The sequence below is a fragment of the Athene noctua genome, chromosome 2, assembly GCF_965140245.1.
Source record: "Athene noctua chromosome 2, bAthNoc1.hap1.1, whole genome shotgun sequence".
Taxonomy (NCBI): Eukaryota; Metazoa; Chordata; class Aves; order Strigiformes; family Strigidae; genus Athene; species Athene noctua.
In genome coordinates, this window is record NC_134038.1 from 93,185,378 (window position 1) to 93,198,936 (window position 13,559).

General features: G+C 40.7%; 1 protein-coding gene across 3 annotated transcripts in view; it reads right to left on the reverse strand.

Moving 5' to 3' along the window:
• Nucleotides 1-491: 491 nt before the first annotated feature.
• Nucleotides 492-13,559, reverse strand: part of DUSP22 (dual specificity phosphatase 22) — a 44,548-nt gene continuing 31,480 nt past the window's right edge. For 2 of the 3 annotated variants that reach the window (XM_074899595.1, XM_074899594.1), the window contains 3 exons: nt 8,852-8,926; nt 7,147-7,318; nt 492-4,306 (listed from right to left, as the gene is read on the reverse strand). In XM_074899595.1, the coding sequence (XP_074755696.1) occupies nt 4,121-4,306; nt 7,147-7,272 (312 nt within the window). In that variant the 5' untranslated portion in view covers nt 7,273-7,318; nt 8,852-8,926 and the 3' untranslated portion in view covers nt 492-4,120. Of the gene's footprint in view, nt 4,307-7,146; nt 7,855-8,851; nt 8,927-13,559 lie in introns of all 3 variants that reach the window. The other variant, XM_074899596.1, reaches the window with a different exon arrangement.

Here is a 13,559-nt window from a genome sequence, read left to right on the forward strand (position 1 = left end):
TTTAAATGGGGCTTTTCCCCCCCTTACACTGTAAATTTTAAGTTTTTCTTTTCCCCTGCCACTTACATCAGCTTCCTCTGACAAACCACTACTGAGAGCCTTGTGTCTTGTTAGCCTGTAAACCAGTTAAGTTTTACATCTAATTAAGCCCTAAACCTGTGTGCTATGGAAAAGAAGATATTTCAAAAGAATAAAAAATTTGGATTCACCACACACCCTGTCACAATGATGGGCCAGCAACAGTAAGAGAGCAACATGCAACATCCTCTTGTGGGACTACTATCAAGAGATGCTTGCTCTGCAGATTCTTGAACTCACCTGGAAGAACTTAGTGAAGAGAGGGGAAGTCTCAAGAAGCCTGTGTGCAGGAGAAAAAGTAATCTAAATACCAAAATGAGTTAGTCTTGTACTCTTACTGTACCCACAGGGATACAAACAGCGAGTTGAAGCCTTTCAGACACTATTATTGACTTCAAGAAATACACAAGAAGATCAGGTGTTAACATTTACTTTTATTTATAAAAAAATTGTAGAATGTATTAAATACAAACATTTGGAAAAAGCAATCAAGGCTTCGCTAAGATGCCCAGGAAGAGGAAGACAGAATCAAGAAGCTTACCAGGTTTAGAGTTTTAAGCTGAAGTAATTACTATAATTTTTCACTGACTTCTTTATAGGCAGTGGCCATTATAGCAACCAATGTTATTACTCTCTTTTTTAAAAAACAGAGATATGATTTGCCATATCTTCCCACTCAACCACAAAATGTAAGGAAGCAACTCTTTCCGGGTTAAAAATCAGGGTAATAAATACTAATGCATTTACCCATTACCTACATTGTATAACACTAAACATTTGCTCATAATCACACATGGATATCAAGTTTAGCCCCCAAAAAATCGATTATACATTTCAAATCTGGATATCCAATAACGTGTTATAAACTTTATACATTTTTCAGTGAACATCAAAACGAGGACAGTATTTTGAAGTACAGAAACAAAATAACTGAATGCATCGCCTACACTATAAAGGCCAACTACCAAGAGGGGGAACTGGGGTCTAGTCATGTTCCAGATAGCTGGAAAGTCCTACAAACTGCCACTGAAAGACTGGTTGGAAGACAAATCATGTCAGTTCTCCGTTTGTGTTAGCTCCTCTCCCTTTCTAAAAGGTCAAAGGTGAGAACTGTAGCTACTCTCTTCCACACCTTGTGGTAATGAAGGAGTAAACTATCATTCTGCTCCCTACATGGGCAAACCAGATTCAAATTTTCCTAGACTGCTGTTGCTCTTTTACTACTCTTAAATGTGGTACATACAGACCACTAAACAAGATGTAGAAGCAAGAGACTACAGAAAATACCTCTTTTGGCTTTTAAAAAGAGAGAAGCACATATACTTTCTGACAATATGGCACTCCCTGTGTCTTCCTGCTTTACCCTGTATCTGCTTTTGAGCTGCAGCATAATGCACACTGAAGTGGCTATAGGGCCCTAAAGTCGAATTCAGTTCTAAAAAAATGCTGTTTGTGGGATTGACCCTTTGGTGATAACCAAACTATTAAAAAAAAATTCAGTACAGAATAATCTTGGACACATGAATATTAATAGATGTCTCCCATTCTGCCTTGTATTTGTCTAACAGAAAAAAGAATTGACACTTTACCAGCACTCACAGGGTTACTACCACAAAGACAAGAGTGCCAGAAGTGCTATGGGATACATAGCGTTGTCAGTCAGCTACAGGAGGGGTGGACTGAATACCTCCAAGAGCACAGGCAGAATGCTTCTGACAAACCTGCCCTTTGGGGACGGGCTGAAGTTGCACCACATATCCTATTATGAATCAAGGGTTGGACAAATGGACCAGCATCCTGAACATGTCTCAGACCCTGTTACGGAGGACAGCATTTTCCAATTACCACATGCTACCCTCAGAGCAGAGAGGGGACTGCCAACATGGGCACTGCTGTATGGGAATTCCTAAACAACCAATTATTTGTAGATCAACATCTTCAAGAAGAGCTAAATACTTCTACCAGGCAAACACAGAGCAGTTGCTGGATGTACCAAATAGGCAGTGGTTCATTTAGCTGCAAGGCTGAAAATAAAGCCAATTCCAGCACCTTTCCCAAATACAACAGCATCCCTTACTGCCACACAGACATGCTTATCCTGCTCTCCTTGTGTTCACTTAAAGCACTTAGTGCAACGAGAACCCTGATGTAGGCTTGAATTCAGATGAAACGGTCAGGCCAGTTCCACCCCATTCCCTTTTTTCCTTTTTGGCAATTATTGATAGGCAAGATCTGTATTTCACAAGCCATAACATTTTCTTTTTTGAAGATATTTAACAGCAGATATTTAACAGCCAGAGCTTACTTGACCCCAAAAGCCTTGCTCCCATCCAAAGAATTCACTGCCACCCAAAGCAAGCAAGAAATCACATGAAGAGGAATCTTGTGAAGGGATGGGAGGTCAGAGTACTGAAGAAACTGAAAGAGACAACAGTCTATTTAGTATGCTGACTGCTTCTCCCTCAGTGCTCAGCTTTTAGCATGATGTACACCACATTTAAACAACTGAAGGGGTTTGGTTTTGTTTTTCTATCCTGGCTGTTTGGGAGGCATTTTTTATTTTCTGAAATCTTCAAGAAAATTAGGCCTTCCATCCTCTGAGTCAAAGACAAGAAACCATCATCTTGGCATCAGTGCCACCCCCCATTACACCACCAGAAATCAATACACCACCCAGCATCTCTGGCGACACATTTGAAGTTACACTCTTAGAATACACTTGAGCCAGGCAATGGCTCCATTCCAGAAACACACAATGTTACCAAGAGCAGAATATGGCCCCTAGCTTTAACCTAGTTTAAAAATATTTTACAAATGCATTCCTACAAATCTGATCACAGCAAAATATATAGTGGTTTTTAAATGGCAGAAAGTTGAATTCAAACAACTCAGTTTTTAAACCAGTGAGAAATATGGGCAATTTTAAAAGAAAACAAAACTTTTCAAACACAGACATTTGTGAAATATACATGCGCACACATACACTCTCACACACACACCCACTTACTTCACTCAGTGTCAGATTAAGATTACACAAGGCAATTTTCAAGGTTGCATTTACAACCACAATGACAAGAACAGCATTTTTTGAGGTAGCTGAAGTCAAAGAGCAAACCACAGCACAAGCAAAGAAACAGGTGCTCACACTCACACCGAGCCCACTCTTTGGAGACACGTTATCATGTGCGCAGGGGCGTGTGTTGAAGAGGCACGTGTTCCACGGGGAATGAAGTCCAGCCGCACTGGAGACTGGATAAACTACTCTCCAGAAAAGCTTATGTTGGGAGACCAGATGCACGATCAAGGGACCACGGCTTAAATCACTGCACATCAGCTGAGCTGTGGTAACAGTCTTGGTGCTCTTGGTCTGTGGCAGTTCTGCCAACAGCTCTGTCTCACGTGCACTGAAGCAAGTACAACTGTGGCAGTTGAAGATGTTATTACTCAGAGCTGTCTGTCCCACTTCTCTCCTAGATGCTACTGTTTGCAGAAAGGTACACACGCCCGTATCTCACCTGCCCCTGTTTGCAGCCCAGCATTCAAGTTCAAGCCCACCTCTGCGGTATTACTTGCCAATGGACTGTGAACAGGAGCAGCAGAGACACAGACTTGAGTTTCCTTCTTCAGGTGCAATAACATCTTTACTACGTTAATAGTGCAGAGATGTCAAACTGCCACAGCTTGAATCACCAGACTTCATCTCTCAGAGCCCTTTGCTAGCCTACAACAAAAGGAGTTGAGCTAACCTCACAGCAAATGCCACGCAATGTGGACATACGGGGATAATAGCTGTGGCTGGCTGACAGACTGGATCAGCCACAGTAATTGGATCATGTCTCTGGACATACAGAGAGCTTGATCCTGCCCAAATTATGAAACTGTGTGAAACACACTCATACACACACACATAATGTAGTATTTTCATCAAGAAGCTTTCTACAAATCAACTATTTGTGATTACTGCTGAGAGTCTTGAAGATGGGATGGAAATTATGGCAAGATATTTTTCAAAGGTAGAAAAAAAAAAATCAACCTCCTGCGATTAGGTCTCTGTTGTGTAGTTGCTGTATGAGAGAGATGGCACAGATGAGAAGTTGTTATTCCACTGTCTTCCTCCAGTATTCTGCTGCAATTCTGCCTGCTCTTTATATTTGCTCAGAAGATTTTTGGCTTCTTGCAGATCCTGAGAAGAGTTTTCCCCATATTCTTCTTTCAGCCACTGCCTGAACTGCAGAAATTGAACAATACGATGAGACAATAACATGAGACTGATGCAGAATACTCCCTCTTGTCCTACAGAATTTCAAGAGCCTTTAAGAACACAAAAAGAGCTCCAAATACTACATGTCCTTCAATAGCAGCACAGAATACATAGGCACAGGAACACACATTTGAAATCACCGAGATCCCTTACATCCCTAAAATTACACACTTGTATAACAGCTTAGCTGACTGGAGTAATACAGAGTAAGGAACACCCACTGGGTAAGGACATCCTGGACTTAAAAGCACCCTCTTCCCATTGCATATACAAACAATAAGATGAATTAGTGTGGAAGCTAATACGATCATCTAACCTGCCCAAGTCACAACAGGCTGCAAGAAGGCTGAAAATCAGAAAGTGAACCACTCATACTGGGGTTTTTTTAATCCTGAGCCCACAAACACCAGCAGTTAAAAATGTACTGCAAATATCAGGAAAGGTATCTTCTGGAAAGAAAAGGTCCAGGAGCTTTAAAAGCTATAGTATAGGACCCTAATATGTTACTGACATGAATGACTGAATATGATACATGGTAACAGATGAACCAAGTCCAGCTGAAGGTCAGTCCATCTCTGTATCCTGGTATGACAGTAGCCAGATGTAAATGCTGAGAAAAGAATCAGGCAACAGCAGGACAATAATGCTGGGACCCTTCCCCTGGTCATTTCCTCAGCTTCCAGCAATTTTCAGCTCAGATACTTTCAGAGACTGAGGCAGAATCTTTGTTTTAGATAGCAACAAATTAATTTTTCTACCATGAGATCACTTTTTGAATCCATTTTTTTTACCACAAGATATCTGGATGCCAACAAACTCCATAAGTACATATTATATAAAAACTCCTCCTCTTCCTTGATTAGGACCTGCCAATTGATAGCTCCATCTCACATTACAGGGAAGAGTAGAAATCACACCTGTTTGCTTGATCGCATTCAACTTTACAGACCTTATCACATCCTTCTCTGTCATTTCTTTGCCAGTTGAATAATCTGAGTCCATTTAGTCATTCCTGGCAATCTTGTTGCTCTTTTCTGCAGAAGCAGCAAGCAAACATGAACCCCAACCATTCTGTCACAGTGGGAATAATATTCATTTTTGAAGCCTTAACTTTCAGAGCTTTGTTCTGTTTGGGGCTCATGGACAGCTTTATCCATTAAGATCGTTTACTAGGATGCTGGGAGACAAGACCTCAACATAGTTACTCCCTCCCATTCCCAAAAAATCATAAGGTACCGAGACAAATCTGAAACCTCAGGCTACCATGTGGGAGTTTGGAATTGGTACAAACCATATTGTGACCTTAGCGACTAAACGCCTTCCTGTAAAACTAAGATCAAGAGGACCCCATTCCAGAAACCCCACAGGATACCACCCTATAGTGGCACAGCAAAACACCCATGCTGCTGAAATCAGAAAAGAGTTCACACCCTTGGCAGATGGCATTATTCCACTGAAATCAGGTGTGTAAACAGACACCTGCTAAGGATGTGGTTGCTGTTAAAAGACAGTAGGAAACTACAGCCCAGCCAGCGACTACAGGTGGATATTTCTTTTTACAACCTACTGCCTCCCCCTCAGTGAAAAAAAGGCAGAATGTGCCGTCCATGGTGGATGAAAAAAAGAGAGACGTTACTGTCTTTATCAGGCTATTTGCATATAGCCTTAATTGTCATTGCTGTTAGCCCAGACCAATTAGAGTAGAAATGACTGTAAGGGAGGAAGGAGACAAGTCTGGAAAGTCCCCCTCTGACTTTTGTCTCTTAAAAATCGGTTACTCTTATCATTTACACCAGTTCCAAACGATCCAGGAAACATTCAGTTAAATATTAAAAAAACACAAATATTTACAGTTGCAAGCTGCATCATGCAAAACAAATGGTAATTTCTAAACTCTGAACTTTCTGCAGAAGAATGACGGGATGGAATAAAATCTAAAATAATCAACATCCTTTGCCTCATGTATTTTGCTTTCTGATTTTGGTTTGCCTCTGCTGTTGCCAATTTTTAATAAGCACAATAGGCACAAAAACCCAGAGAACAGCAATATGCTGAGCAATGGAAAATGGAGATGATGGCCAGATTAGGTTGTTAACATAAGTGGAAGTCACTGATCACCCACGGGGAGCAAGTCTTTTGCGTGGGATGGTTCTATTCAGGGGTAAGAAACTAGTTTTTGTTTTATGAAAACCACTTTGCAGTCTTACTGCTGCCTCAATTCTTCTAGGTATACAAAGCCTTCAAAAAGTTAAGAAGAAAAAAAGGGTCAGACCTGAGACTGTTTTACACATCAGAAAATTTATTAAGTCTAAGCCACAGAAGATAGGGGGAACATGACTCTTAAGTCATAATGGAACCTAGTTTAACTCCTGGATAGTAGATTTCTGATTATGATTTCTTTCCTGCTTACTATTCCAAATGAATGTGTAGGGGGGAAACCCACTATTTTTATGCAACTGGTGTGGTCCTTCTACTGCATCCTGAGCAGAACACTCTAGTTTTTAGCCCTCTAAAGGTGTCAGTCTTGTACTGTGTCTTAGCACACATGAAGCAATCACTGGATTTAGAGCATAGCTGGACAGGAGGTGTTTATATGTTGGCTTCATCTCTTATCCCATCCCGCATTCCCCAATACCTTCACTTCTATCTACACCTCCCCAGTGGAGCAGGCTTGGCCAAGAAGCCACTCCCTCCAAGCAAAAACAAGGACTCACATAAACCACCCACGCCTCAAAATAATGAGAAGTAGCCCGTGATCTGAGACTTGGGGTTGCGTTTCACAGCTCATTTGTCTGTAGTTAATTTACCTGATCAACATCGTGTTTTTCAAAATCCTGTAGCTGCCTCTGGAAGCCCATGTTAGGATTGGCACAGGATCTCGCTGCACGGACAACAGACAGTGCATCTTCCCAACCAAAGTCTGTGATGGTCATGATGTAGGCAACCACCAATGTTACGCTCCTAGAGACACCTGCAAGGCTGCATGAGAAAGGCGGTGCAATAAATTGAAGTAGTGCTGTACTTCACCTATCATAGTTAAAAGCATCACTTTCCAACATCACAGCAGACCACTGTGTTGCTTGCCACCAGGAAGAAATATTACAGTATTTGAGTTAAAAGGTTTTGGTGCTGCTTTTTCAAACACATCAAAACAAATCTATGACAAGATCAAGAAAGTGGGTTCTGAATGGTAATTCATATGAGACTGCAAAGGAAGAAATAAGCATTAAGTCTTCACAAAACCAGGGGATACTGTACATGTCCTAAGTTAGATTTGGTTTTTAACAAGCTAGAAATAAGTCACACCCTTTCATATGCCTATATAGATCAGAGCAGTGAAATAAGACCATTCCCTCTCCACCATGAATAAAGGCTTCAATTTCATGGCACCAAAATGGACTTTAACTGAATTGTTTAAGTGCATATGTCTGGTTGCTTGAGCTCTTCTCCTCCTTCTGCGATCCATGCATTGTGCAACTTCAACTCTCAAGACTCCAGTTCTGCCACGTGAAACACTAGGATAAAATAAGAATCATTCACTATTACTTGTCTGACAGCACTGGACAAAACTCTCAACTATTACTATTGCGAGTATAATGAATGTGTTTAAGTTACATTTGTACCAGATTCTTTCACTTGGCATTTCAAGAACATTTTATGTTCTTGCAATGTTTCACAAATTTGAGTATGTGATTTTTAAAACTCTACCAGAATTCAGACAAATTATCCCTGGCTTACATACATGGAGACTGACCAAATGACTCATGCACAGCCCTATCATGAGTCAGTAGCAAACTGAGGATTTCTGCTCAGGGCCTTTGTACAAGTCCAGTGTTCAAATCATGAGATGACTCTCATGCCCAGATATAGACTCAAATATGTAACTTGGACATACAGCACAAAGACTACAACCAATAGGAGAGAGCAAGAAAAAACCCAGGGTGGGATTTCTTCTTGTATTCTCTACAGTCCCAGGAGCACCTCTCCAATCAGAAACTTGCTATTAACAAATGCGACATTTGAATGCTTCAGCAGTTTAAAGAAAAAAAGAAGGGGAAAAAAAATCAATTTCTGTTCAGAGGAAATTTTTTTTTAACAACTCTGAAGTCACCAAAATAGCTATTATAGAAACTAATCAAATCACTAGGATTATGGAAATCATCTTTAGAAACACAGTGATTAAAATAATGGGAAATAAGTAATACCTCTCCAGTCAATGCATCTTTAGTCAAATCAGTACTACAAAAAGGTTTGATAAGAAGAGAAGGTCAAGAAGAATTTCTTGGGCTCCTTTTATCTCCAGGAAGCTGCCTACCTCAGTGACTCAAAAGTCCTAGCATGAGGCTTTAATAGCATTCACAAATCTTCTGGGGCTCTTCAAATAAAGGGGGCATTTCAGTCCAAGGGCATTTCGCTATAAAGTGGAGATGAACACTAACTTATTAAAATGATGAACATCCAAACCAAGGTAGAGAAATCCTCAGGAAGGTTTTTGGCAAGTGGCATACATACCAATGAACTAGGCAGCCTTCACCTGTAAGTCGGCACTCATGGATAAATTTGATGCTCTCTCTGAAATGCCTTGCCCTGAAAACAGAAGGGGAATAAAGAAAGTGCTCCAGTTAGTAAAATCATTACTTAGAGAGAAATGTATCTGAAAGCTCATTTAACGCTGTTGCTAGAATTTAGAACCAAATACAGGTCTTACAAGGTAAAAGTTAGTGTATGCCAATGAAATACAATACTCACTAGCACAGTTATTCTCCACTCCATCTGCAGAAGAAACTGGTATCTTATGTACTATGGTGTGATAAACATTAACAAACTCTTTATTCTGATGACTGTCAAGTCTGTATTTAAGTTTGTGTTTTATTCCTCTTTGAACTAGTAACTTGACCTTGCATGTCCTTGCATATGCTCCGATGTTAGATGAAACTCAGCACGACCACAAGAACAGTTCTCAAGGTAAACTGTCTCTCACAGAGGCATCCACTACCCGCTACTTAAACTTACACTTAACTTCTACGTCACCTCCCTCTTCAAACCATGTACTGGGAGACATCTAAATGTTGTGACTTTCTTCTTTGCAACAAGAAATCTCTACCTTTGGATGTTATGAAAAAATCCTCAATTGAAGCCATGGCTTCTTCAGCTCCTTCCAGTCTCATCCCCTCAGACTGCAGTACCCGTTCTGCCTGCCCTTATTCAGGGTGTCAGCCAACCCCTGCCTACAGCCCACCTTTTTTGAAGCCGTGGAAGAGAAAATGTGGAGAAGGCTCAGTTTACAAACCTTAAAGTTTGTACTTTCATTATCCTTTACACATGCCTTTTCATTTTAAGCAGGGCAAGTCTGAAGAAAAGTAACTGGGCAGCTGTCCTTACCTCAGTAAATATGCAGCATCACCCAGTCCCAAGTTCTCACTCTGCCTCTGCCTTTCAGACTGCAAAGCCTTTGGGGCTGCCTGCAATTTATCACAGGTGCAAGCAGCACCTCTTTGTTCAACAGAGCTGGAGATCACTGTGGCTTTGAGTACTCTTGCAATTTAAGCTCAGAAGCAGTAGCAATGTGTGCAACACAAAGAGCTTTTTAAGGGGCAGTCAGTATCAGCCTTACTAGCAAAGACAAACCTAAAAGCACACTGCGCTCAACACCCATGAAACACAACGTCCTGTATTCAAGATGTTTCCCCTCTCAGGTTGAATATTACACCACAAGGGTAAAAGAAAAAAACCTCAACCCAGCACCAACAGCCACACAAAAATCAGGAATACCCACATAAAAGGAAGCTTCCCTTCCTGCCCGACAGTGCAGCTGCTGATACTATAAACACTCAAGACCTGGAGGAGGACAACAGCGATTCAATAGAGTGACAGTACCTGTAGAACTTGCAAAGGCAACGATGTCTAAGCTGAAATATCTAAAAACAGGGATCTCAAAGCCCAGGACTCCCTCTCCAAGGCAGTTCTTGCATCACTGGATACAACATGTAGAACACAGCTGGAGAAGACCTGAGTGACTTATTTGGAAACTTTCAAGGGCACAATGCAACCCCAAGCTTTAGGATGGCATGTCAACTCAGAATTTTATGTTTCTCAAGAAACTGATCAAGTATGTGGGATAAGTGGAGAAAAGTGATGAAGCCTTACCAATGCATTTCTACTCAGACTGCCATTCCAAAACATTTTCAGTGACTGAATTCTAATAAATTATGGCATTCAGGTCTTCCTAGGGGGCACAAGCAGCTTTACATAAATGAACTCAGAAGACAAATGAGATGTGTGTGCAAGAGGCATTGCTATTGCACAACGAAGGAGCACTTATCTGAGATTGAACTGATTCAGTCAAATGAAACTTGGTTAGGGCTGGATTGACAACATCCCAATCTTCTCATACACCTATCTTTTCTCTTCCTCTCTAGAAAAATCTGGTCAACAGCAAAGCTCCAAGAACCACTGAATTCACTTCAATAGTCTAGAACAAGTTTTGGTTAAACACTTTGATATTTTGGTTTGAAAAAATATCTGTGAATGAGCATAACACCTTTGCAAGGTATTAAATATAGCTAGCAGTGAATTCCATTCACTCAGTTTTATTCACCCTTCCTTATTGCTGACACTCGGTCTGCTGAAACACTCTCAAGCGTAAGCATTTACAGGCATTCATGAAAATAAGTAGAGAAATAGCCAAGCTTAGAATTAGTGCTGCTCTACAGAACCATGACCCCTCCTCACCTGGAGTGAGAGAAAAGGAAAAACATACTCCTCAACAACCCTACGGTATCAGGGTCTATGCTGGCTCCAGCAAACACAGTTACCTAAATTAATTTTCAAAGTTAGGGTACAAACCACATTTACATGAAAACTAAGACCGAGGACCAGTTAGCTGTGTGGCTAGTGCCAGACACAAAGAAGAATGGCAAGTCTTACATTAACCACAAACAGTTGATTATCATCTGTAACAGGAAAGCACTTGACAAATGTGTTGATTTGCAGCCTATTTGTTGGACTGAACAGTTACTTCAAGACAATTTATTACATGATATCTGGCTTTTACATCTCCCAGCTTAAAGGTGGGTCTTGAACTGCATCATCTTCACAGTGGGATAACACCACAGGAAAAAGAACCAGTACAGTGCCCCTATCAGCAATAGCAAGCTGAATAATCCAAAACTAAGCTGAGGACAGAGTTATACCACCATATCTACATATTCATTTGTTGCTTGTCAAACTTCCACAAACATTAAAAAGGTTAAAAAGAAAGCATCCACATCAGTTAGGAAGAAACATCTTAACATTTCTTGCCTTTAGCAATGTAAATGTAATAAAGATCCATGTAGATTTCTTTTCTTAGTAGGTTATCTGGCTTCTGCATTACTACCATTAACAGCCTGACCACTGGAGGTTAGTTTCTTAAAAACACTTAGCCTAAGACAATTAGCTGGAACAGGACAGGAAGGGAAGGTTTGATTTCTAAAGAATTAACTTTTAGTAACCGGTTCTATAGGAGATGACATTTCTGGAGAAGTCAATGGACCAAAGTAAAATTCTCACAGTCCAGGCAAAAATTTAACACCTAGAAAGCACCTCAAGTCTCAAAAGCAACTTGATTCCTGTGCTTGGTAGGGGCAGAACATAGGAGTAGAAGCAAGCTTTTGAGACTTTTTTTACTGAACGCCCACATGTTAACAGGGGAATCCCTGGTGTATTTCCCTGGCAATTCATTCCTCTGAAGAAGCCTCACTAAACAAGCTTACTAGGAGTAAATGTGCATTACACACATAAGAAACCAGAAGTTTCCTTCACAGAAACTGAGCTGAAGTGAATTAAGAGCTCACAGTCCCAAAATTCAATGGGTAAAGGCTTTCGGTTAGACCTTACCAACCTGCCAGCAGTTGCAAAGTAGCAGCAAAGCTTCTGACAAACTTGGTGTTGGGAGAGACAGACAAGACAGCAGCATGTATCTGGTCAGTTGTTCCTGTTAACCATTGCCAAGAATATGCAATGACCTGCAATACAGGAGGCTGCTTTTTTTTCTTCCCCTGACAACACCAGAATTCCTCTTTTAAAAGAAGATGATAGATACATGAAGAAGTTGCAGAGGAACTAATTCCCTTTCCTGTACCTCAGCTATCCCTCCCTCCGCAGAGGGCACAGGCAGTACGGTTAACCACCCCTAGATAAGACTGTGTCAGATCCTCACGGGCTGAGCAAACACAGGTTTGTCTCTTGCTTTCAGAAAATTCTATGTGCGAAGCAAGCAACACTGCTATTGGCGAGCATCATCATTTGATTTTACTTAAAGATCTGGAATGTATAAAGCAAAAAAGAAAAATCGGTTACTCATCAAGTTTTATTTTAAGTGATAAAATGTATCAGTATTAGAAGTAATGACGTTTGCTTGCAACCACCTGATACCAAAGCATGTATTTTAGATGCCTGCAGCATAACAGAAACAATACTCATGCAAATATTCTATCTTCTTACTGAAGCTTTAAGAGCTTTGGTACTGTGCCAGACAGCTCAAGTGCTGGAGGTGGTTTTTCAGTATAACTCCTTGATATTTAACAGTGAGGGAGGAACTGAACTGTACACTGATTAACGTTCATCACAAATCCCATCCCTTCTATTTCCATTCCAAATTGATCCAGATCTCTATTAACAAAGGAAGCAGATTTGCAAAATGTTTTCAGAAATGCTACAGATCTCAGAATACCAACATACAATTAATATGACAACAAGTGAATGTTTCCCTCTAATCTCCTATCTTTTATCTTTCACATAAGAATTTTTTCTACATTTATTTAAGTATTAAGGCCACAGAAGTTGTCCATGACAAAGGCAGTTAGGTGTCTGCCTTCTCATTACAAACCTGTCTTGAAATTTAGGAGTTTGGGGTGGTTTTTGTTGTGGGTTGAGGGGGGTGCGTGTGTGGTGTTTTGGGGTTTTTTTCCCCCCTTTCCCCTAAAATCACAACAGAAATGCAGAATGAAAAGGCAAATCACCACACATCAAATGCCACGCTGGAATCTTTCTAGGGTATGAGAAACACATATTCTAAAAATATCCCCCGAAAGCATGAGCCAGAATATTGCTGTGATGTGAGAGAAAAGCAGTGCTGCATTTCCTTCCGCACCTACCAGGCCCCTTTCAACTACTTGTTTCTCTACAAAACTTGGTAGCAGGATGTGGCTGAAACCCCCCTCACCTCTCCCCAACATAA